This window comes from Nematolebias whitei, chromosome 4 (genome assembly GCF_014905685.2).
Source record: "Nematolebias whitei isolate Nwh7 chromosome 4, NemWhi1, whole genome shotgun sequence".
In the NCBI taxonomy this organism is placed as follows: Eukaryota; Metazoa; Chordata; class Actinopteri; order Cyprinodontiformes; family Rivulidae; genus Nematolebias; species Nematolebias whitei.
The window spans coordinates 21,007,958-21,034,302 of record NC_056501.1 but is presented as its reverse complement, the minus strand read 5'-3'; the positions used below and the strand labels follow the sequence as shown (position 1 = coordinate 21,034,302).

The 26,345-nt window shown below is 41.1% G+C and overlaps 2 protein-coding genes across 2 annotated transcripts in view; one reads left to right on the top strand and one right to left on the bottom strand.

The window, feature by feature from the left end:
- LOC119408986 (F-box/WD repeat-containing protein 11) overlaps positions 1-12,213 on the top strand; it is a 20,770-nt gene extending 8,557 nt beyond the window's left edge. The window contains exons 3-13 of the mRNA XM_037675849.1: positions 2,023-2,242; positions 3,012-3,198; positions 3,466-3,556; positions 4,578-4,715; positions 5,943-6,061; positions 9,033-9,282; positions 9,421-9,539; positions 10,116-10,226; positions 10,304-10,382; positions 10,780-10,944; positions 11,042-12,213. Of these exons, the coding sequence (XP_037531777.1) occupies positions 2,023-2,242; positions 3,012-3,198; positions 3,466-3,556; positions 4,578-4,715; positions 5,943-6,061; positions 9,033-9,282; positions 9,421-9,539; positions 10,116-10,226; positions 10,304-10,382; positions 10,780-10,941 (1,476 nt within the window). The 3' untranslated portion in view covers positions 10,942-10,944; positions 11,042-12,213. The remainder of the gene's footprint in view (positions 1-2,022; positions 2,243-3,011; positions 3,199-3,465; positions 3,557-4,577; positions 4,716-5,942; positions 6,062-9,032; positions 9,283-9,420; positions 9,540-10,115; positions 10,227-10,303; positions 10,383-10,779; positions 10,945-11,041) is intronic.
- Positions 12,214-17,344: 5,131 nt separating this feature from the next.
- On the bottom strand, positions 17,345-26,095 carry fgf18a (fibroblast growth factor 18a). Its single transcript, XM_037675848.1, has 5 exons — positions 26,064-26,095; positions 22,795-22,834; positions 22,478-22,658; positions 17,729-17,835; positions 17,345-17,617 (listed from the first exon to the last, which is right to left on the bottom strand). Exons 1-5 carry the CDS (start codon positions 26,093-26,095, stop codon positions 17,345-17,347), a joined length of 633 nt encoding a protein of 210 aa, XP_037531776.1.
- Between the last annotated feature and the right edge of the window lie 250 nt (positions 26,096-26,345).

Here is a 26,345-nt window from a genome sequence, read left to right as displayed (position 1 = left end):
CCATTCTAAGCAGTTTTCTTACATAAAAACAAACAAATAATTTCCAGGTCAAAAGACCAGTTACAAACCAGTGACACGTCAGTGTCTAATGTTCACTGCTACACGCTGAGGACCTTTTCACTGAACAGTTTTTCTTCAGAAACATCAACATGTCTGTTTTCTCTGGACACGAACAAGCCCACTCGTGGCTGATGGTGTCTCCAGCAGTAGAACATGTTCACTCTGAGGCTGTAGATGATGATTGTTGCACACACAGATACCTGGTTGTCAGTTTGACATATTGTCCCTCACATCCCACCAGCAGGTCACTGGTTTCAATGAGGTAGGGTTGATGCAGACAATACTCCATAGATTCTCAGTGGGGTTTAGGTCCAGTGAGTTGGCTGACCAGTCAAGCACTGTGATGGCATGGGCATCCAACCAGGTTTTGGTGCTTCTGGCGGCGTGGGCAGGGGTCAGGTCCTGCTGGAAGATGAAATCTGCATCTCCATACAGATCCTCAGCAGAAGGAATCATGACGTTCTGTAAAACATTCTGGTAGACAGTTGCAGTGACCTTGGATTTAAGAAAGCAGTTACCAACACCTGCACTGGACATTGCAACCCCAAATCATGACTGACTGAATATTTCACAATGGACCTCAAGCAGTATGGGCTCTGTTCCTCACCAGTCTTCCTCCAAACCCTTGGACCTTGATTTCCGAATGAAAAGTATGCTTAACTTTCATCGGAAATGGATACGTTTGCTCAGGTTCAGAAGTGGCTTGACCCGAGGAACCCGACAGATGCCCATCTCCCAGATGCGTCTGAATGTGGTGGTTTTTGAAGCTGTGACTCCGCCTCATTCCACTCTTTCTGGATCTCTGCCAGATTCTGGAATCTTCTCTGTTTAATAATCTACCGAAGCCCATAAGTCATCTCTTTTGCTGGTGCATCTTCTCCTGCCACATTTTGCCCTTCCACTAGACTTTCCATTGATATGCTTGAACACAGCACTCTGTGAACAGCCAGCCTCCTTAGCTATGAACTTTTGTGGCTTACCCATCCTATGGAGGGTATCAATGATGGTCTTCTGGCCAGTTATGTCTGCAGTCTTCCCCATATTGAACCGAACTGAGACAATTGAACCAAACTGAAGCAATTTAATGACACCTGGGGAAACCTGTGCAGGTGCTTTGAGTTTAGTAGATGATTAGTGTCACACTCAGTTAAAAACATTCATGCCCTGCAACATTTGGGCTGATTTCTCCAAAGTATTCACATTTTTTGAAATCCTGTTTTCATGGGTTTCATGAGCTGGAAGCCCAAATTATGTAAAAGTAAAACGAATAAATACTTGAAATTGTTTAATTGTGGGCCCTGAATCTATCTTCTATTAAAGATCAACTTTTTGAATGGAATTGTGGAAGTTAAACAACTTTTCCATGATATTCAATATTTTTTTTGGAACTGTTCTGTACATAAAAAGTTTATCTGAGGAGCAGACTGCTTTGAATTTAACTTCATCGCAGAACTCTCATCTTGAGCAAACATGAAGGCAACAGTGGGAAGGAAAAACTTCCTCAACAGTTGGAATGATCTATTTTAAATTGCTTGATTTAAAAAGAAAAAAAAGTTTTGTTTGCTTTCAAAGACTCTGCAGTTTGAAAAAGGTAAATTTGTGGTTATAATGAGAAAACCTCAAGGGGTCACAACATTTTAAGCGTATCACACTATAAATAAACAGCATACCTGTTTTATGTTTTGTCCTCTGTTTAAATTAAAACTTCAGACCAGTCAAAATTAGCCTGTGCATAATCATTGTAGTATTTATTCTGTTCTAACTTTTGTTTCTTGTTTGTGACTTAAATATTTAATGCCATTATTTAAAATGTATTGCCAATAAATGTCTGATTCAGAATATCGTACTAAGCAAAACACAAACATTTTAACAAAGTTGCATATAAAACATTTTGTCTCTAAATGCTGTAAATCTAAGAACAAAAACATTTGATCACTCTGCATTTTATCCTTTCATTTGTAGCTTAGTAACGGCCCGGTCGTGGGGTCTCGCAAGCGTCCATCAGAAGGGAATTATGAGAAGGAGAAGGAACATTGCATCGCCCTGTTTGACCAGTGGTCAGAGGCCGACCAGGTGGAGTTTGTCGAACGCCTGATTTCCCGTATGTGCCACTACCAGCACGGCCACATCAACTCCTACCTCAAACCCATGCTGCAGAGGGATTTTATCACTGCATTGCCAGGTACGAACACCCATGCCTCTACAAACTGTTTGTGATAGATTTGTGTTGCGGTTCACTGGAGTTATGCAGCTGTAAGTCTGATGCTACATATTTTTTGAGGGACATTTGTGTTACCTTAAGGTAGATAATCTTTTCACACTTTTCAGTACACATATTTATGACCATATAATAAAATAAAATGTGCTACAATAAGATGGTCATTGCAGCTAGATATCGGTGATTCCCCTAGGTTACTTGCTTTGGGAGGACACTCTTTTGGGTTTTGTCGGCGATGGGTTGCTGGGGTGAGAGAAGCGAAGCGCTACTTTAGTAGTGGCAGTTGTCAACTGGCGGGGGGGGACGGGGGTTGGTTAGCTTAGCGATACGTTTGCATTGAACGTGGGAGGTGAGGGTTGGTTAGCTTAGCGCTACGTTTGTATTACCTGCAGTTTGGAGTCTGAGCTGAGCTGCTAATCTCTGCTTCTTCTCCGGAAGTGGCGGAGGCGGAGCGCTCGGTTCTGTTGACAGGGCGGGGCACCCTCCATTGATAATGGTAGCACGATGACTCAGTGGTTGGCACTGTTGCCTCACAGCTAGAAGGTTCTGGGTTCAATCCCCGGTTGGACCTGGGGTCTTTCTGTGTGGAGTTTGCATGTTCTTCTTGTGCTTGAGTGGGTTTTCTCCAGGTGCTCCAGTTTCCTCCCACAGACCAAAAACATGCATGTTAGGCTGCCTTCAGGTCCAGGCCTCTCTCTCTCTCACTCTCATCTTTGTGTCTCCCTCCCTTTAGCCCAGGGCCTGGATCACATTGCAGAGAACATCCTGTCTTTTCTGGATGCACGTTCGCTGTGTGCGGCAGAGTTGGTGTGTAAAGAGTGGCAGAGGGTAATTTCTGAGGGAATGCTGTGGAAAAAGCTCATTGAGCGTATGGTCCGAACTGACCCTCTTTGGAAAGGCCTGTCTGAAAGACACCAGTGGTGAGCGCATGACACACACACAAGCACACACGCATGGTTTAACCTGTTGCACTAAATTTACGGTTACTGCTAGAAATTAAGTGGAGGATGTGATTAAAATGTTAGTTTGTTAATCCCTTAGCTTATTTTAAGTAAAGTAACCTACGTATTTTTTGCCCTTTTTTTTTCTTTAGAATCTATCGTAGGTTTAAAAAAAAAAATCAGACTTGAGGAACTGTAGTTGTCGTCGTGTTCTTACATATTCTTTGTGTTGCTTCCTAATTTCAGGGAGAAATATCTGTTCAAAAACCGCACATCAGAAATCCCACCCAATTCCTACTATCACTCTCTTTATCCTAAGATCATTCAAGACATAGAGGTAAGATGCAGGAGTTAAATTGAATTTTACAATAAAATATCCGTTTTTTTGGTTAATTTTAAAAAAAGTTTAGTGTGTTTTTATTATTTGAACATACATTTTTTCTGTTTCTTGTTAAAATCACTTTTATGAACTATAACTGATGGTTTCCAAAATGTAAGAAAATAAAAAAGAACCCACTTGAGCTCTAATTTAAACGGATCTCAGTAATATGTATTACTTATTATAACATGGAGATTTTATTGACTCTAAATAGCAACACATTTTAAAATTTAAATATGTCCTTTTGACTCAGTTGTTGTCATTGTCACTCGCCGAGCTACATTTTGACAATGTTGCACCCTATTACTTGAATAAATTTATTTGCTAAGAATGAATTACTTTTGAATGAAGTGGGGTATTTTTCCTGTTTTTATACAGTACGTTAAACACACAAGTCTTGCCTCTGAATATGAGGATGAGATTATTGTTCTGTTTCTCAGGAGTTGGTCTGTTTATTCTCTTCTTTCCAGTGCAGAGCACAGATAAGTGCTAAAACATTGAGACTCTTGATAAAACAGTTGATCATTCTTAGTACTTTTATTTGTGTATAGTTGTACAGCTTAAGAAGTGTGCGTAAAGGAACTATGGGTGCAACCACCTAGTTTTTTACTTTGAAGTGAACCAAGCAAACGTGTTTAAGAAGTTCTGTCAATGTTAATTTTTTGGATTTGAAAGAAATGAGTTCAATCTAACAAGAGGCTCAACTCTTATCTGTATAAGATAAAGTGGCATAAACTTGTATTTGCAGCCAAATTAAGTTGCTTAAACATTTTATTTTTTTTGCTTGTTTCACTTTGTCTGCAGAGTTTGCATATCTCTCCCCTGGAATCATTTCAATGTATGCTATTAGTCCTTACAAGTCTTTGTTCCCTCAGATAGTTATTTTCATCCTATCCGTCTGTTAATTAACTGTTTCTGTCTTTTGGGTTTTGGATGTCAATTGTCCTTTTTGCATTTGTCTCCTTTTTTACGCCCGCAGACAATTGAGGCTAATTGGCGATGTGGCAGACACAACTTGCAAAGGATTCAGTGTCGCTCAGAAAACAGTAAAGGTGTTTACTGTCTCCAATACGATGATGACAAGATCATCAGTGGCCTTAGGGACAACTCAATCAAGGTATGTATCCTAAATGTTTTTGTTTAGTTTAATCTCAGGATTTTTCCTTTTTATTGTTGTTACTTCTGGTTTGAAGCTAGTTCAAAACAATATAATGCGAGCTATATCCAGGCAGTTTTATACTATCCGAGGTATAATACTTCATGTTCTAATGCAAAGTCATTCCCGTTGTGACTGTCCAAAGAGCTGTTACTATAAACAAAAGTCATTGTCTAGAATTACAGCCAGTGGCGCCTCCTTTTATGACAGGTTTATGCCATTGTAGGGTTATCTCATCCCCTCAGAAGTTCAGTTGCTGATCACAGCTTGAGTCGCACTTCAGACTCTCGGTATAATGACTATGCATTTAGGATTAATCTCACTATATGTTTATTAAATGGCAGCAGCATAGTCAGACAATTGCTTTCACAAATGTTAAAATTGCCAACTATATTATATAATTTTTTTTGTTGTTACTTTTAGCTACACAATTAAGTGTTACGTCATTCCTATTTGCTAAACGTGTTATTAGTATATTGTGTATGTTCAGTCTCTGCGGTTTGAGAATGTTTTCAAGCATTCACAACTAGTTTCCTGGAGCTGAGGCAGATAAGCATATTGCTGCCATGTTTCTGTCTGCCCCACTGGCCAAAAAGGACGTCTTGAAGTAATTACATTTGATCCAAATAGTGTGTTTGAGCACCAGGAAGAGACAAAAAAAAGTATTTGCTAAGATCAAGACGTGGTTGTATTTTCTTAGCCTATGTTTGCACCAGAAAATATTCAGTTCATAAAAAAATACACAGTGGTTTATTTTATTGTGTGTGGCTCTGGATTGAAACCCCAGACACAGAGACAAGACAAAACTAAATTATAGGATAAAAGGGATCAACTTCAGGATGGTTGTGTGTTCCATTTATCTGTCTAGCCTGGAAGAAGGAGATAATGATGATTATGAAGACAGGGGTGAATGATGGGAGGCAAAGAGCAGATTTGTCTTAATGTTATGAAGGAGGCTGACACACAGGCAGAGAAAAACTCAGTGGCTATTAGAAAGCACACAGTTCAGCACAGCATCAGTAGTGAAATGGGGCATAAACATTACATGAGCATTGCTGAATGACTAGGCCTCCATGAGCATGACCCAGATCTGCATCCTTTTCAAAACCATTTGTTTTTCCAGTAATTGTGCCCCAAAATGTTCTCTGGTGCACTCATTAGCTCTGTTCTGTTCTTTTTGCTTTGTAGATCTGGGATAAGCAGACACTGGAATGTCTGAAGGTACTGACAGGTCACACAGGCTCAGTATTGTGTCTCCAGTACGACGAGAGGGTCATTGTCACTGGGTCTTCTGACTCCACTGTCAGGTATGAAGTCCATCTCACTGCAGCAGGAACTTTGTGCACTTTTGAATCAGGAACAAAAGCTGAGTCAGCGAGAATTATAATGACTGTGATTAAAGAATTTGATGCTTCATCTTTTTCTACATGCAGGCTTAAAGTTTGACAAGTAATTATATCAAAATTTAGACAAAAATAAAATAGGACATTGTGGTTGTACAATTTACACTAAACACATTAAAGCTCACTTTTATAGTAATTATATGTTTCCCCTTCTGACCCATGATGCCACATAGCAGAAGGCAAAGACTACTATTTACAGTACCTTTAGAATATACACTATTTAGACCTATTTAAACCACTGACAGACAAAGTAACACTGCTCATGTTATTATAGTGCAATGTTTGTCTGGGAAAATCCCACATCCTGTTATTAGGCAAGTGTCTAAGATCAATCATTCAATTGATCTTAGACACTCACTAATTGTTTTTGTTGACTAGTCATCTTGAACCTCCAAAATTCACGGTTGAAACCTGTGCCTTCGTGTAAAAAGTTTCTCTCTGCAAAAAGAAGCTGAGAACTTGTTTATGGATTTTTTTTTATTAAAAAAAGCTTTGTGTGAAAAATGCTATGCTAAAGAGCTCAAAACACACGAGCGTCCGCCGTTCTGAGAACTGAAGAGACGGTCCATGTCACGTCAAGGGGCCTCCCTCCCATTTTTCCTAGAGACATGCGGCTCGCTCCCTCTCTATCCATCCTTCCGTTCAGACAGTCTTATACTGCCATCCGGTGGTTGAAAAAAGGTACTACATGCAAAACAAATTAACAAACATTTCTTCTTAAATTTGACAATAATTACTAATTATTGTCGAGCAATATTATCGTTTATCACAATAATTTCTGAGACAATTAATCGCCCAGCAAAATTTATTGTGGCAGGCCTAGTTAGGCGTATGTTAAAATCAAACCCAAAACAAAAACCACAGCATAAAAGGTACAGAGAGTCAATGTCCTTAAAGCAGACAACTTAAATGTTCTTTCATTATGGTGACTTTTTAAGTATTACTGGTTGGTAAAATATCAATGCTGAACAACAAAAATTATAGGTTCTAAAGAAAAAATTAAAATAGGACAATTCTTATTTTCATTTAATTTAACTAATTAGAACATGGTTGAGAATATTATGGGGCAGCACGATGACACGGTATAACAAATTCTGTGAAAACTACAACAAATTAGCAGTTTTTTTTCTGTTATGTTTTCAGGAGTGCATTACATAACGCACACCCTTTTTTTTAATTTACCCTTTATTTATACAGATAGTCTCATTGAGTCACAAGAACTCTTTTTCAAGAGAAACCCGTTTTGGGTTTTTTGGGAGCAGATGGTGGGGGTTAAGTGCCTTGCTCAGGGGTCCAGAGTGGGGCAAATGAGGGTGGAGACAGGTGTGGGTGTTTCACCTTTTCCACCCACATTTTGATGTTGATGGTACCGGGAGTTGAACCTGGGACTTTAAGATCACAGGCCCATCTTCTCTAACCTCTGCGCCACCACTCCCCATGAAAAATATATTTGGAAACATCTATTTCTTGTTTTCATTCAACCTTTATTTAAACGGGTAAATCCCACTGAGCCTCGAGGACTCATTTACAAGAGAGACCAGTTATTGTCTTGTTGATCACTTTTGTGTGGGAGGAACAGAAAGTGGTTTTTTTTTGTTGTTGTTGTTTTTAATTATTATCCTTCATTGTATTTTTTTTTACCTAATATAATGAGTATGTTAATATATTTTTTTAATATTTTATATTTGTAAACATTTAAAATGCATGATTTCCCAGAATTTCAACAAACTGCAATAATTTGAAAAAAAGCTGGGGTGTAAACAAACACTTCATATGCATCATTTTGTTGTAAAAACAAAACCTAAAGGTATAATTTAAGGTTAAAAAATGCAAACGTTTCTCTTTATTGCAATTAAGCAGTGAAAATTTGAATGCTGTCCGTTGCATGACTTATCATTTACTACGTAAATGGATGTTCTGAATGTTATAATTTCAGTCTTTTCTGCACACTGATTAGATGTTTCTTTTGGTAAAATGCTGCAGAAGGACCTGTTGCAGTTTCTGTTAAGATATTCTATTTTAGTTGTATTATTATTATTATTATCTGAGTATCCAATCATTGACAACCTTTTTCTACAGTCACATAGCCTATGCTTGCAGACAGTTATGTCCTGCTACGTGTTGGTTAATTTATAATTTATGTTTTCACCTACATCACTGCTGCACCCCTCAGTCTGGCAGTAACTGAACTAAACAGAACATTAACATTTATTCATTCATAAACAAATCAAATTTGCAGCTGCAACTAGAGATATTTGTGTATGTTTTCTTGGTGAGTTTTGAAAACTCACCCAGAGTTTATATGTTGGCTACCGCACACAGAAGCTCCAAGTTAATTCCCTTTGACTTCACACTTCAGGCGTACTAAGTGGATTTAATCCAAGGAAAATATGACTTCACTTCCTTAGCAACAGCTTGATGGGCACTTTGTTTGTATATTTGGTTGTCAGCTTTTCCAGTGTGTTTTGCGTTTGGCTCTCAGTGCCCAGATGTTGAGTAACTAGCAGCTGTGCGTTTGTTCACATAAAACTTCTTTGCAAAAATGTGCAGTCTTAGTTCCTCTCATTAGTAGAGTTTTCTCACACATCTTTGTTGTTCTACCTGTTTTTCCTTCTTCTTCTTTTGCCTCTGTTGCTCGTCTTTGTGTTGTTCTTTGTCCTACTCATCTTCCTGCTGGCACATCTTGTTTTTCTTTCCGAATAAATTTCTCCCATTTTTGGTCACTACTTGTCATTTCTTCTGTCTTTGTGTCACACGTTGCTCTTAACTCCTAGTTTTCATCACCTTTACACTAAATGTTAGGATACATGGATATCTCTCCCAACTTGAATTTTATTGTTCTTTACCATTTGTTCCTCTTTATTTTTTCTTTCAGGGTGTGGGAGGTGACGACGGGTGAGGTACTGAACACACTGATTCATCACAATGAGGCAGTTCTTCACCTGCGGTTTGCGAATGGTCTGATGGTCACCTGCTCTAAGGACCGTTCAATTGCAGTCTGGGACATGGCCTCGCCAACTGACATCAGCTTGCGTCGTGTCCTTGTGGGACACCGCGCTGCCGTCAACGTGGTTGACTTTGATGACAAATATATTGTGTCCGCCTCAGGGGACCGCACCATCAAGGTGAACTGATAGTGATTTTATTTTTTCTTATTATTAGTTTACTGTTTACACATCTCTACCACAGTTCATTAATGCAAACTCCCTGACTTTAAAACCCTGCCATCTTTAATCCTGGCTTTTGTGTTGCCCTCTCTGTAGGTATGGAGCACCAGCACCTGTGAGTTTGTACGCACTCTAAATGGTCATAAGAGAGGGATCGCCTGTTTACAATATAGAGATCGTCTGGTAGTCAGTGGTTCATCTGACAACACAATACGGTACGTGTGAGACTCGAGTGTGGAGTTGCATGTTTACTTCATTCTGTCTACGCAGAGTTTGTGTGTTGAGGACAGATGTGTAAAATACCACATGCAAAAAGACAAGTTTCAAAACTGTATCATATTAAGTTATTTATCAAAATAACTCAATAGTTCTCATCACAATTATTACAGTCTCTTAAAGATTTATTGTTTAAGAATGATTTATGTGCGTTTTAAAGTTATTTTTGTGAGGGCTTTTGGTTTTGTTTTCTCTCTTGGGTGTGATAAGTCTTTGAAAGTGCACAACGTTTATAACAATAAGGGCAAAAATGGCACACGTTAAAGCTTTGTAACAAGTCATCTAGATGAAGCTAACAATAGTCACAAGTTCTAACATCTCTCAGCGCTGCTATATTGCCATACCCTTCTAAAATGGGCATTGAAAATCTTGAAAAGTTCATTTAGATAAAAAAAACAACAACTTAATTTTAAATAACAGTCTTGCTTTTATAAATGTTTCATAATCGAGCACTGATTGCAGTGTAAATATTAAGTGTTTACTGCAGGTTGTCCTAAAGGCTTTTCTTCCTTCAGGTTATGGGACATAGAGTGTGGCGCCTGTTTGCGGGTGCTGGAAGGTCACGAGGAGTTGGTGCGCTGCATTCGCTTTGACAACAAAAGGATCGTCAGCGGCGCCTACGATGGGTAAGTCTCTTGAATCCACACAGTTTAGAGCAATGTTTGTTTTCTGACATTCCTTTGTGCCATGTTTCTGTCTGCAGCAAGATAAAAGTGTGGGACCTGCAGGCAGCGCTCGACCCACGGGCCCCTGCCAGCACATTATGTCTGCGCACTCTAGTGGTATGTCGCATTTGGGCTGTTTAATTTCACTTTGTAACTAATGGTGCTAATGCACGAGTGCTGTTTTTAGGCCTCGTACATGTACAGTAACGTACAGAAGCTTCCCAACTTCTCAAATACAAAGTGACTATCTAGATGGGAGTTTGTGTATTTAATAACAACCTTCTAGTGAGAAATGTTAGTTTAGTCCCCCACTGTGGTACTGTATATACAGCATTGAACTTTGAGATTCTTATGCACATCCAAACACATCACATGCTCACATTGACACACATTACATTACTTTGGAATGAAAAACTTGTGTTCTGTCTTTCTGTTTTTGGGATACGGGACAATATCACTAACTTATTTGTGTACACGATCCAGTGAGTTAATGGTTTTCCCGTCTTGTTTTCAGGAGCACTCTGGCCGCGTATTCCGCCTGCAGTTTGACGAGTTTCAGATCATCAGCAGTTCTCACGACGACACCATTCTGATCTGGGACTTCCTGAACGTCTCAACGAATGGCCAGTCAGAGGGACGGTCTCCTTCTCGCACCTACACTTACATTTCTAGATAGCAGGTATGCATGGCTGTACAAACCCTTGAGAACAATCAAAAGTTTAGTTCTCCTGAGCATGCCTGTTTGTGATGTAATATCCTTTGTGTTCCCCACCTAGGTGGTGCCCTCTGAGACCCTTTTTCTTGGAGGAAATCCAGGCCCGATTGGATGATGGGGGCATCTGTCATGCACAGGCACCCATCTTTTCTCCTTCTTGTCATCTCTCTGTCCATCTCCCACTCAGTTCCCATTCCCGCCTCCGCTGCGCCCGTTTTCGCTTGTGCCCGTAGCCCGCCGGTACCATGACATACACACAGGTCAATGCCGACGAGGATCCCCTACTACAGAATCAACGCAACTCTCCCAGGAAGTTCACCTTCTACTACTAATTTATGTTTTCTAAAGTAAACTAATGACAGTATTAACGTAGGCCTGATATAAGTCACAAGCTCCCTTTTTTGTTTTTAATCTCCTTAATGATCAAAACTTGGTCAGTTTTCAACCCCTGCCAAAACCAAGGTTTCCACAGATATGGAATTGCTTATGGATATATATTTATATACACATTACACAAACACATACACAGTGGCACAGTTGGACAGAGGATGACTGGAGCTGTGACGCGGGAGACAGACTTTTTACTCGGCTCTATGAAAGAAGGGAAGGACAGGAGATCAAGGGACTGAAGGAGTGAGAAGTTAAGGATCCGTGCTCCCTCTTGCTCCTCCCTGCCTCTTTTCTCCACTCCCCATTTCCTCCAGCTAGCTACCCTTTCACAGCCCCATCAGAGGTGCACACTCACTAGGAATATGGACGCACACACTCGAAATGTGTGTTTGTGTCTGTGGACTTGTGAAACGGCAGAACAGAGCAGAAGCGTCAAGACATGCATGTGAGGTTTCCATGGATACAGCATCCTGGTACACCGCTGCTTTTTTTTTTTTTCCCTCTAACTTTTTCTTACTGTTTTATTTTTTTTTTATTACAGTTATTTTCTAATGTATTTTGGTTCCTAGTACAAAACAAAGAAATCATACAAAGCTTAATTAGTCTTTACTCTTTCTGTCACCATGTCTTCACCATGTCTTCAATGTCTTTTTTCCCCCCCCCTCATTCTTTTCCTCTTACTTTGACCTGAGTTCATCTGTCTCTTTCATGCCACCCTTCTCTCCCATCATCTAAGTGCTTGCTTTGGTTATGAGAGAAGCTGGAATTCAAGAGCTCAAATTTAGCTGTAAACAGAGTTGTCTTGTCAAAAATTGTGTTGTATATTAAAATGATTTTTTAAAGAAGAAAATGATCTTATTGTGAATAAAGTACTTGACAGTGGTGGAGTGTTGAGCCGACTGTAGCATGAGTGTCTGTGTGATTGAGTGTTGCTCCACTATGAAACATGAAAATATCTGGCTAAGTAGAAAATGCTGATGCACTAAAATGATGAATGAATGAACGGTTGTCTTTCAACATCTCCTTTAAAAGTAGTTCAGCTTTTAAGCCTTCCTGCAGCACAATCTGCATCATTATCTGTATGAATAACACTTGACATGAGTGTCCTTTAAAAGTTTATTTTCTATAAGTTTTGGCTTAAAGACAATACTTGTTCACTTGCATTTCATGTATTTTTGTTTCACACCTGCCAAGCCCAGTGCTTTAATTTTAAATTAAGTTTGCACCATTATAAAGCTAACTTTGTTTTTTTTTTGTGACCATTTTATGTATTATGAGTTTTTGAAATGATCTGACCTCGGTGTATAGGTCAACTACATTTTATGGGGTGGAAAAACCTACTAAAAGTTACAACTTTAACATTTTAAGAATGCCCGTGTTGTTCTTAGTATGTCCACCAGGTGGGAGTATAGGCTCATTTTTTCTTAAAGCAATTTATTTGTTTATAGTTTTGGCTCATTCTGTCAGGTGGCCAAGTTTTCAGTTTAAACAACCTGTTACAGAAGATAACATCATGCAAACACTATAAAAATGTTTAAAGCATTATTTTGTTAAAATCTAATTGAATTTTATAGAATGTACTGTATTTGTCCAAATTTTCAGAACCATAGTCGCCACAGCTGTGGGGGGCCGGGTGGATTTTCTACATTTCTAGGCTTACGTCTGTATAACAGAATGTTTCTAATTCTGGGAATAAGTTATGTGAGATGAATTTGTGTTTGGTGGAGTACCAATAATATATGATGTGTGTATGTGTTGGATATGGGTGTGTGTTCTTCCTCTGGGTCTGTGGGATTTTGGACCATAATTCCTGCAGCTCTCAGGTCACAGTTCTGTTCTCACGCACATATTTGGCATTCCTTCCCCGACACGATTACCATACACCTTCCACTTGGGCTACGCGGAATATTTCCATCATTCCCAAGTGGAACTGAAGCAACGTTCCAGAAATGAGCAACTTACACAAGCAGCAGCACCACCCCCTCCCCCCTTACTCCTCTTTATCCCACACTTGCTTTCTCTTCCACATTGGTGTCTCCTCCCTATACCCCCCCATTCATTGCAGATTCCTGTTGTCTTGCAGCAGGAATCCTCTGGTAGAATATTTCCCTCTGAGTCAGCCGTTCGTGTCCGTCTGTGTGTTTGGGTCACTTTGCAGTGACATCTCTTCAGTGACCTGCTGCTGGGAAAGGGAAGGAAGTGAAGGGATGGAGGATGGAGAAAAAAAGTGCAACCATAAAATGCCATCTCACTTCATCGAGATAATTTTACATTATTCTGACTGTTCATGATAAAGTAAGTTTCTTTCAGCTGCTCTCTTCTTCAGGGGTTGCCACAGTGAGCAAACTCATGATTTGCTTTACACTGGATGACCATGATGCAACCTGGGCTCGAACCCACAACCTCAGGATTACAAGACTGCAGCCCATTTGCTAAAAATCATTTGCAGGTTCTTTTTGTTGTTGCGTTTGAAATATTTGGACTTTTCTAGCTCATCTAACACATTGCTGTCAATTTAAGTGTACCTCATCAGATTCCTCCTCGTCGAGAACAACTAATCCAAAATGGAAGAAGTTGTATGTGAAAAACTAATTACTAAGAGCCAACGTTAGCAGCAATAACTAGAAGTCGTCATTTTGAATGATCAGTTTCTCACGTGGAGCAATGTTTTTACAATATTGCTTTAGTTCATTGAGGTTTGCAGGCTTTGTCTCTGCTAAGGTCCCACCACAGTGTTTCAAAGTTATGATCTGGGCTTTGACTGGACCATCTCAACACATAGATTTAATTAAATTTTCAGCCATTCTATTGTATATTTGCTGCTCTGTTTGAGATTTCATTATCCTGATTGGTCAAAGTGTCAACTGTTGGACCAGTGGCTTCACATTTGACTCTAATCCTTTGGTTTACAGAGGACTTTATGGTCAACTCATTGAGTACCCAGGTCCCATGGCTGCAAAACGAGCCTAAATCATCACCACTGTGTTTGGTATGAGATGTTTGTGGACTTTGGTCAGCTGCTCAAAGGATACCATTCCATAAGTCACATGGTCCATTCACATGTATTCACAAATATAAGTTGTTTACTTGTTTTTTTTTGTTTGTTTTTTCCAGAGGAAATAGATTTTCTCCTGGCATCACTTCCAAACAAGCCATATTTGTTGAATCTTTTTTTTTTTTCCTCTAAATGTCCTGTAATGAGTTTTAAAGCTTTATTCTGCTTACTGTAATTTCAAGTATTGCATGGTCTGACCTTGAGGTGAATTTACTGGGGTGTCTATTACTGGGAAGATTGGCCTAAAAGTTTTATACTTTTGAAAAATCTTTCTCATTGTAAAATGATAGACGTTAAATTTGAATCTTAGACTAAAACACTATATTTAAGGTCATTGCTATGGTGCATTTTTCTCTAATTCTAACACACACCTGTAGGCTGGAGCAGAAAATGCCAAAACTCAATCTTTCACATAGGTCAGGGGTGTCAAACTCACTTACAAAAGGGGCCAAAATTAAAAACTTTTTCAAACTAAGGGCCGGTTTCAGAATCTACATGAACTCAAATCAGATCCCCAACATCTTTACTTGGTCACATGTTCCTCAACAAGAGTTTGATTGGTCCCATTTGACATTCTCTGTTGCACTTTTGACATCATAATCAAAGATTACTGAAAAAAAAATTAAGTGATAAAAGTATTTTACATTTAAAATAACATCTTGGGGGCCAGATAAGACGTCAACGAGGGCCACATTCGGCCCCCGGGCCTTGAGTTTGACACATATGACATAGGTGGTCACAATGATGGTGATCAGTTCCATCAATACATTTGATCAGCAGTACCTGGCTGCTTTCCCTCCTATTTTTTTATTTATTTAACAAGGGTAGTTTTTTTTAGTTTGTTACACACTGCATTTTCATTTCGGTTTTGCTTTTGTTTATTAAATATGGTGGAAACTGTGTTTTTGTACATTTGAGGTTAGACTTAAATCTTAATAAATTAATGATTGTGCTTAATTTTTATGAAGACTGTGATAAGATCAATGTTTTTTAAGGCTCTGCACCATGCCAGTCAATCATAGTAGATTAAAAGCGTATATGGAAATACATAAAATTATTATCATACATTAACTTCGTAAAGATAAGTTATGTAGGTAATGGCTAAGAAAATGAGTGGATCTGGATTTAAACTAATCCCAAACCAGTATTACAAATAACAAATCCTACTGACCAGTTTCATACTTTTTCCACAAAATAAATCGGCTATAGATGATGAATATATTGTTTTAAAAGCTATGACTCATCTGATGCAAGATTAGACTGTATATTGCATCAATAATGTATTCTTTCTTTCTTAAAGTTTATGGCTGGAGAATTCCCATTCGTTTTGTCATCATCTCAATAAAAGACGATCCCAATGATACAAAATAGTTCCATATTGTAGGAGCTGGGAGAACTCGGCGTTTGGCAATTTTGCTTAAATTAAATTTGAAGTCATAGTTTTGTTGTGTAACTTAAAACCAGCTGACCAGCAGTGGCGAGACAAAAGAAACTTTACAACATAAGAGATGATGAAGCTGTAATAATATGAACAACCAGATAATAAAAGGCTGGGCGACATTTGAAATGTTTCTGTAAGGTTTACTTAGTCAAAAACTGCTGCACACAGAGCTGAAATAAATAAATGAAATAATTTTATAATTATAGTAACCATCATAGTAAGATTGCTTATTTAAGTTCTGTCTTCTCATATATATATAATATATAAAACTTTCAATAAAACATTCCCGTTGTTTTTTGTTCCTCTTGTGTGTATGAATGAGACTTGGGATTGTTCCACTGGATGTCCTGGTAGCAGCACTCTGTATCCACGGTATCACACAGGAGCATCATCCCCTGGGTTGTTTCTATAGCGACGCTATTAGAGAAGGCACCCTCCCCTGTGGGCTCAGCCCTGCACTTATCACCCTCTGCTCCTAAAAGCCAAAGACGTGTTTTCTTGGGGAAGCAGGGAATGAGGAGGAATCACAAAGAAGGTCTGCGGATGTCTTTGGTTCTCATTAGTTTGGCTTGCAGTGCTTGGTTGATTGATTTTGGTTCAGCTTATTTTTTGTACATTCCAGTTTTTAAAGCTTCAGTCCCTGCGGTGAGTTGTCGTGTGTTGATGCAGAAACTGCATGGTCCATTTCCAGAGCCCCTTGGGATTTTGCGTTATGCACTCATACAAACATACACAACATACTTTTTTTGTCGTCCTCATTTTGTTTTTAGGAACATGCATTTATTCTGTCATTCACTCTAATTCATCCCTTTTATTATTTTCTTGCCATTTGTCCAACGGTCTCACAGGTTTCCATCATTTAACCAGTGAGACAAATAAGTGTCACATAACGGTCCATCGTCAGTATTTGGATCTGTGCAGATCACTTTGTCCCTGTGTCTTCTTCATTATTTTTCCTGCGTTTACTGTCCAGCTTTCCCTTTATCCATAGGCTAAGCACCCACTCGCTTGTTCAGTCTTTCCCCATCTGTGTTCTCTGTATGGTCCAGTTGTAATCCCAGCCCTTGACATTGTCCAGCTGGTCCTGAACAGCAGACATGAAGGCCTTGTTGTTTCTGGGGCTGTGGAATCAAGGCCCATGTAGCACCTGGCCTTCAGGTTCTGTCACAATTTCTAGCCTGTGAAGGGAAGCAGACCAAGTCCGAAAAGCTTCCAGCATTGGTTGAGTTACTGTCCAACTGGTCCAGCAAGGGAACAAAAACAAAGAAATACTCACTAACTAGGGGCTTGTAGTGGCAAATTAGAACACATAAAGCTAAACCCCATTAATGATTCTTTAAGTTTTTGGTCAATATTTGTCCCATCAAAGGGAGGCGTTCAGTCGTATGTGACAGAAGAGTTGACTAGATTAGCCATTGGAAGGCTCAGGTTAGGGCTTTTATAGAAAACAAAACAGTGGGTGCTAGCATTAGCCACAACTAGCGGGTCCCAGTAGCACGCACCCTCTTGACCCGCTTGCTGACGGTGGTGAAGCGGAATGGCGTGGTGAGGTCAGGCTGTTCCCCAGGTGGGAAACGTTTCATGAAGTGCACATCCTGCTGGTTGGGGAGTGTGTGTGGACCACGGCGAGGACGCCCTCGCTTTGTGAAGCCAACGTACCAGCCTCCATAGCGTGCTGACATCAGAGCTGTGTAGTGATTTTCCAGCACCATTTCCACAAACACGCAGTCAGCACTTCGGTTACTGGCCTTCTGAGAGAGCGGAGAAACCACAAACACACAGCCATACAGACAGACAGGTTAGGGATGTGTGATACATATGATAGATACTTTATTAACAAAGAGAGGACAAAGAGGTCTCACCTTTCCTACCAGTTTGCCACGGCGATTCATGCACAAGTAGAAATTTGTTTCTTTGCCTCGGATTCTCACCTGGCTACCGAAGGTGTCTGCCTCCACTACAAGCTGGGCTTGTGAAGGGACAGACAGAGGAAGAGACAGACATTAGAGCCACAAGTTTTGTAGAGAAATACAATATAAACATATGGACAAAAGTATTTGGCCACACCTCTTAATTACTGACTTCAGAAGTTTCAGTCAAGATTTGGGCTTTGGGTTTCAGATTAGGTGTCTGGACCAATAATGATGCTTCAAACTTTGTGACAACGCTTTTTAAATTGTTCTGTTTATTGTAAAAATAATGGCTAAGCCTCAGTGCACACAGCAAAGACTATAGCAACATTTGTTGATAAGTTTGCTGTAGAATAACTTTCCAGGCCTGCACAGAGCCCTGAAGCTCCTTTGGAATGCACTGAAACAGATTGAAAACCAGACCTTCTGGTCCAACATCAGTGACTCCATCTCCTTCTCCATCTTCTACCTGCTTATCCAGTCGGGTTGCAGAAGCAACAGTTTCAGTAGAGAAACCCAGACATTCCTTTTCCCAGCAACACTCTCCAGCTCCTCTTAAGACCCCGGGGTGTTCCCAGGTCTAAGAAGGTACACAGTCTCTCTAGCAAGTTCTGTGTCTGCTCCATGGCATCTTACCAGTGGGACGTGCCCAGAAAACCTCCAAAGAGATGCAACCAGGAGACATCCTAATTGAATGCCTGAACCACCTTAACCTACTCCTTAGGTAAAGTAGTGCTATGTGTTGTCATCATTGTATGTTTCCATACAATGGTGAAATTAGTTCACTGCATTTAATCCATCATGCATCAGATACACCCAGGTGGAGCAGTGAGCAACTATGCCAGGGGAGCAATTAGGGATTAAGTGTCTTGCTCAGGGACACCACGACTTGTGGGAATGGCGGGGAGTCGAACCGCAACTTTATGGTCCCAAGTCGGCTGCCCTACCTCTACCCCATCTTGGTCCTGGATGTAGATGGACCATCAAGAGTTTCACTTATCAACTCAACGACTGTATGTTTTCACTACAACTGACAAAACAACAGCCTCATTACTGAGGATAAGGCCCCAGTCTGTCAGTTTATCCGAACAAGACGCCAAGATACTTAAACTCATCCACCTGAGGCAAAGACTCCCCCCTGACATGGAGGAGACAATCCACTCAAGAACCATGGCGTTGGACTTGGAGGATTTGGATCTCATCCCAGCTGCTTCACTTGGCTGCGAACTGCCACAGCGCATGCTTAAGTTCTTGATCCAAAGACGCCGACAGAACTACATTGTCCACACAAAGCATAGATGAGACCCTTATCTTCACAAACCAAACACCCTCCTCTCCACGACTGTGCCTGGAGATACTGTCCATGAACATCACTTTTTTTTAATGTCCACAGAATAAATGAACACAATTTCCCCACAGAAACACACCAAAATATTGTGGAAATCCTTCCAAGAAGAGCGCAGGCTCTTTTGGCTGCAAAAAGGAGACCAACTATACAGTCCCTGTTGTTTGGACAGTCAGGTGTGGCCAAATCTTTTTGTTCATACATTTTATATGAAGCTTATTCTTGCAGGCTTTGGTTTTATAGCACACAAATTTCACCACAAAAATGTAAAGATGTCAACATTTTAGATTTCTTGTACAAACCAGATTCCAAAAAAGTTGGGACACTAAACACATTGTGAATAAAAACTGAATGCAATGATGTGGAGGTGCCAATGCCTAATATTTTATTCAGAATAGAACACAAATCACAGATCAAAAGTTTAAACTGAGAGAATGTATCATTTTAAGGGAAAAATCTGTTGTTTCCAAATTTCATGGTGTCAACAAATCCCCAAAAAATTGAGACAAGTCCATTTTTACCACTCTGTGGCATCCCCCCTTCTTCTTACAACACTCAACAGACGTCTGGGGACAGAGGAGACCAGTTTCTCAAGTTTAGAAATAGGAATGCTCTCCCAATCATGTCTAATACAGGCCTCTAACTGTTCAATGATCTCAGGCCTGCTTTGCCGCACCTTCCTCTTTATAATGCGCCAAATGTTCTCTATAGGTGAAAGATCTGGACTGCAGGCTGGCCATTTCAGTACCCGTATCCTTCTCCTACGTAGCCATGATGTTGTGATTGCTGCAGAATGTGGTCTGGCATTATCATGTTGAAAAATGCAGGGTCTTCCCTGAAAGAGATGACGTCTAGATGGGAGCATATGTTGTTCTAGAACGTGAACATAGTTCTCTGCATTAATGGTGCCTTTCCAGACATGCAAGCTGCCCATGCCACAAACACTCATACAAACCCATACCATCAGTGATGCAGGCTTCTGAAAGGAGCATTGATAACAACTTGGGCTATCCTTGTCCTCTCTGGTCCGGATGGCATGGCGTCCCAGTATTCCATAAAGAACTTCAAATCGTGACTCATCTGACCACAGAACAGTCTTCCATTTTGCCACACTCCATTTTAAATGACCCCTGGCCCAGTGCAAACGTATGAGCTTGTGGAGCTTGCTTAGAAATGGCTTCCTCTTTGCACTGTAGAGTTTCAGCTGGCAACGGCAGATGGCACGGTGGATTGTGTTCACTGACAATGCTTTCTGGAAGTATTCCTGAGCCCATTCTGTTATTTCCTTGACAGTGGCATTCCTGTTTGAGGTGCAGTGACGTGTAAGGGCCCGGAGATCACGAGCATCCAGTAGAGTTTTATGGCCTTGACCCTTACGCACAGCGATTGTTCCAGATTCTCTGAATCTTTTGATGATGTTATGCACGGTTGATGATGATAACTTAAAAGTCTTTGCTATTTTATGCTGGGTAACACCATTCTGGTATTGCTGCACTATCTTTCTGCGCAACAATGGTGGAATTGGTGATCCTCTTACCATCTTGGCTTCTGAGAGACACTGACACTCTGAGAAGCTCTTTTTATACCCAATCATGTTGTCAATTGACCTAATTAGTGTTAATTGGTCTTCCAGCTGTTCGTTATATGCTCAATTTCCTTTTTCTAGCCACTTATTGCTACTTGTCCCAACTTTTTTGGGATTTGTTGACACTGTGAAATTTTGAATCAACATATTTTTCCTTTAAAATGTTACATTTACTCAGATTAAACTTTTGATCTGTCATCTATGTTATATTACGAATAAAATATTGACATTTGCCATCTCCACATCATTGCATTCAGTTTTTATTCACAATTTGTTTAGTGTCCCAACTTTTTTGGAATCCGGTTTGTATTTCCAGATTGCCTGCATTTCTTACAACAGCCAAAATCTAGCTCACACTGACAGACCGACGTATACTGCCAAGTAGTGTCACGCTGATAGCTCAGATTACCTGCCAGCATTAAATTTAAACCAGCTCTTTAAAACCAGATAGAGCGCTCACGCTGTGTCACTGTTTTAGGATTCATGGTTGTTGTTAACTGTGCTAGTAAATCACAGACAGATGTAAATGTTCCTGACTGGACAGATGGTTGTCAGATAAGGCTGATCACACACATGGATGTAAGGCCACTGACCACTTTTTGGGGAAAAAAGATAAGTAAAATAAAATATAAAAGGCAACTCAGCGGGCTGAGGGGAACAGGAAAACATTGTGATCTTGTTTTAGGGTGTGTACGCATGTGCTCTTGCGCCCCTCCCTGTGTGTTTGTGTGTGAGGATGTGTGCAGGTGATGCATGCTTATCCTTCCAGGAAGCAGGCTGCCGCTTCACTAACTGCACAGTTTTAAGGAGCGGTTGTGCCTGTTTAAAAATAAATCCCTAAAATGGTTCCTACATGACCTTAGTCAACAAAGGGGTCAGATGAAATCAATACCTCTCTCTCGCACCCTCTTCCCCCAACTCTCTTCTCATCTCCTGTCTGCACTTACACTTCATGTTTACACTGCTATGCACTTGCTCTACCTTTCTTATCTCAATCTCTAAACCTTAAGCTTAGTATGTCGTTGCAGTAATTGATCAGCTCTGGGTTAGTTTGTCTTATTTTCAAATGAAATTAAAACCAAACCAGAGAATAAATGTGTGATCCCTTGTTTGGCATGAAATGAAAAACAAGAGCTGTGGTATGCTCATAAATATTTGGTATGCTCATAAATGGGAATAATAAATAAAAATAAAATGTTTTTCCTGCTTGCGTGTCTTTCTAATATTTCTGTGCATTTTTAAGAATCGGTTAGCCATTCTAAGCGAGCAAACGATGTGGGGGATGGACAGACAGTGTTGGAAGATTGAGGAAAGGGGGGGAGAAGAAGCCTGCTGTTTGAAATCCAGAGGAGACAACAGGAAGGATGAAAAATCAATGGAAGGATCGATGAAGACCATGAGTTTCTAACACTCTACCTGCCAGGCTTCCTTCTTTTGCCCACACTTTTTTCAGTACCACCTTTTTTCTCTGTCTCAGTCTTTTGCTCTATTGTGAATCCTTGAGTCAGCACCCAGTCGATGAGTTCTTTGTACTCCCCAGACAAGCTTCACTGACCTTCTATCAAAGCCTGGGGAGGTGTGTGTGTTGGTGCTTTTGTGTGTGTGTGCCTGCACGCCTGCATTCTGTCTCCATCCATGCATGCATCTGGTCAACCTTTAAGTCTTTGTACTTGTTGGATGGTTTGAGTGTGTGTGCACATGAGAATGGTACGAATTCAGAGTTTAAAAGTTGGGCAGTTCTCCACCAACTATATGTGTTTGTCTGTCTTACCATATTTGTCTCCATCCTCTCCTCTGGCGCTGATCCTGCGTCCCAGCACCTGGACGTGCTTTCCACTGGTGCGGCTGTAAAGTTGGTAGACACGGTGATGCCTCCGACTCATGGTGTCTCGCACCTGCGTCTGGTTCTCCACATGCACACTGAAGTTGACCCCATCCACACCAAGTACCTGCTGGAACAAACACAAGCACATCCAACGTTTGGCAGAGAACCGCGAACATATTTGAAGAGCTGCGTGTATAAAACAATAAATGACTTGTCCTTTACGCTACAAAAACCACTTTTTTGGCATGCCTTCTGACCCTCACCTGCAATGGATTGCACATCACCAGCAACATCTGGATACATCTAGAAAAAACAGAAACAGATGACTTTAGAAATATTGAATGTGGGAGAAGGCGGGCATGACACCATGATTTCCATTTCTTTTTTCCTCTGCTCTCTGTTCAACATCTCATTTCCTTCTTGGGTGATTATTCACACTGCTGGGCGTGAGATTGGCACATCAACTTGACATACAGACAGGCAGATGTCCAGGAATTGGAATACAGACAACACCCAGAGCTGTGTTTACAGTAGCGCTACCAGCCTTCTGTCTGAACCCACTTTTTGACCCGTCTTTGACTTTTGCCACACCAAAATCTGGCCTGCAAATGACCCGACGGGACCACAGCAAAATGGCAAACATTCCGAGACAAGTAGAGCACGCTTTGGTTCGGACATCTGAGGAAGTGGGCAGACTCATTTGGCTGCTCTGCGTGTGTAGACAGCTGGGCTGGACTACAGGTGTTCACTCAGCTGTGATGTGGCTTTTGAGAACAGCGGATTGTGGTTTTACATTTAGAGATGCTACGAATAAGTGAGAGCATGAGCTAAATGTGTAGAAAAACCATTTATGGATGAATCAGGTCGGGGTGATGCAGTTCACATAATTATGAAGCATTGTCTGCATGGCAAAAAAAACAAAACCAGATGCATTATTTCATAGCTTGTCCATCCTGTTAAACTTTTAGGTGCAACTTTGAAAGAAACAGCTGGCTACAGTTAAAATGTATACTTTTCTCACTTAATTGACATGTAGACCTTGACCTTTAATGTATCCCATTATTTACAACTTTAGTAGGGGAGTGATTTTGTTGCAAAATCTTCTTTGGCAGTCCTTGAACAGCGCTGAATTAGTGGCTGAACACTTGATGAAGTTCAGAACCTAGTGTGTGGGCTGAAAAGCAATTCTTCGAATTTTGTCTTTCTCCACCTCATCTTTTGCTATCTTTCAGCATGCCTCTTCTCTCTCTTTCTCTGGCTTGCAGTCCTCCCTGCTGCTCCTAGGACTTATCTTTCCCTTCCCGACTTTCTCTTCACTCTGTCTTTCTCCTATCGTTCTCTGCCTCCAATCTTTCTTTATGTTTAGGGTTAGTGAGGTGACTCCTCCACACTGTCATGGGTACGCACACAGATGTGCAGATGTGTGCAGGCTAAATGTGTGTACGCAGGAGGAGCAGACAGCTGACAGCTGGACCAAAGCAAAGACATGCTGAGAGAGGGAGATAGCAGAGAGAAAAGGAAGGTGGATACACTATGTTACCGGCAGAGAGTGAGACGACGTGGAGAAGTGAAGTCAAAGAGGACCGAGGAGAAAAGAGATCAGATCTGATAGAATTTGTCAGATGTGAGCTGGAGAAGATGGGGTCAAGATTTAAAAAAAATAACACACTGAGGTTGCATATTTCAAAAGAAGGAGAAAAGTGGTTAAATTAAAGACAGAGGTGTAGCCACCGTGTGTGGAGAGACATGAGGAGAAGACAAAAAACAAATAATGGAAAGTGTTAGGTGTGTAGCTCATGAACATCGAAACACATGCTGCTGCCTCCAGACTCAGACACGTGCCATCACAACCTTCTGGTTTCCTCTCGCTTTTCACTCCTCTTGTCTCAACATTTATCTTCCATAGCTGGTGCGTTGGCTCCTGCAGTTGTCCCTAATAGATGCAGACATCCTGGGAAACGCAGTGGAGCGTTGGCCCTCGCTTTTTGCCTGCGCAGCTGAAAAACCTGAGCGCCCTGTGCATTGTGAGGACTCTCAGCTGTTAAAACACCACAGCAGCACCGCTGCCGAGGACGCTGTAGGAAAAGTGCCTCAGCACTGGATTCCCCCGCTCCCACAAAAACCACAGACACTCCATATTATGCCAGCTACAGAGAGAAAAAGAACGGGAGAGGAAAGAGGAAGACGGGATCGGCCAGTGGTGGGGGGATGGATGAGAAAATGAGAAAATAAAAGAGTGCAGAGTTAAAAAAAAAAAAGTCAGGAAGAATAAAGACAGAAAGAGGTATGGAGAGAGGGAAAGCCCGGTGTGCCTGGGCGGGCTGCCAAAACAAGCAGCCATCTGACATCATAAACCTGTGTCCCAGAAGATCAACCATATGGAGGTTGTGGTCAGACCAGCAGGCCTCAACACCACAGACTGGGCAACAGCGTCGAGTGAGAGCAGTCGACCAGGGGGGACTCAGCACGGAGCAGCGGTTTCAACGGTGTGTTGCAGTGGTTAACGTGGTTCGCCAATGCTGAAGCGCTGGGCTTCAGCACAGTTCAAGAGTTCCAAATGTTCTTCGAGCGGCCCTTGTAGGCAGAGTTAAGGCCCAGGATGCAGCAACGATTGGACCTTAAACTGCGGCTTTAACTGAAAAGTGTTAACAGGTTGTTATGACTAACAGCCCCAATCTCTTTACTGAAAAATTATTACGGCACGAGAGGGAAGCAAAGCTGCTGTGGTAACGCTGATAGGTGAGATGGAAATACACGGAGAGACGATTGGCTCTAGGAGATCTTAAGTAAAAGCAGCAGACTAAACAAGGAAACGTCTTCTAAAGATGCCAGGGGTGCCATTATTCATCACTTATTAAGTCAAACTTTTAATCTGAGTATCTATGAAAGAAAATATAAAAGTGCAGTAAAGGAATACAGATGTAGCCATTTAGGTAAGTAGAGAGAGGTTGAGAGAGGAGAAAAAAGGCAGGGAGACACAAGCAGCAGCACACACCCTGTTCAGGTTGTGCGAGGAATTAGAAGTATCTAGAGATGACTGCCATCTGGGAGGACCAGCTGAAACAAAGGAAAACAAATAAATCCATTGGCTTTTAAGAGGACACACCTAAAATGGGCAAACCCAGGCCCCTTGAATCTGCATCCCTTAGATTTGGCACATTATTGTTTTCCCTTTTCACAAGATAACATGTTATTTGACTCAACTTCTGAAACATTTTTAACAAGTTCTCGTGGCAACAGGAAAATGATCACTCCTAAGCCATCCCTGAAGTGAGTGCAGATGGTGATGGAGATGTTTATGGCAGGTTTTATGAGTAACATAGCCCTGACTCTGACCCCGTGACCCTGAACTGTCAGCCAATCAAAACAGGCCCTCTCCACTGTTTTCTATAGGAGTGATGTAATCGTTGACATTGCAACCCTCATCTTCTTCATCTGCAACTCAGACTGTCTGAAAAGTTTTAAACAAATGAACAGATAACCAGAACCTGAGAAGAGGGATTAGATTACATGAAAAAACAATTTAACTTACAAGACGGTCAACATGGAAAGAAGGGGCCACATTGCTTCCCCCCTCCACTATGGAACTTGGCCCAGAGACAGTCTCCTCGTTCGGTGTGAGCCAGTCCGACAGTCCGAGGATTCTCCCCCCGCGCTGTGAATCTGGTGGATGCTGTCCAGAGCCAAAGAGTTAGAGGTCACTCTTGTTGGCATCGGGGGGCGGCGTGTCCCCGGTCTTCCCGGCGTGGGTAACTGTGCAGGTTCAGACAAGGATGATGAGGAGGGAGGGGTGAGAAGCCCTTTTGTGCCCTAT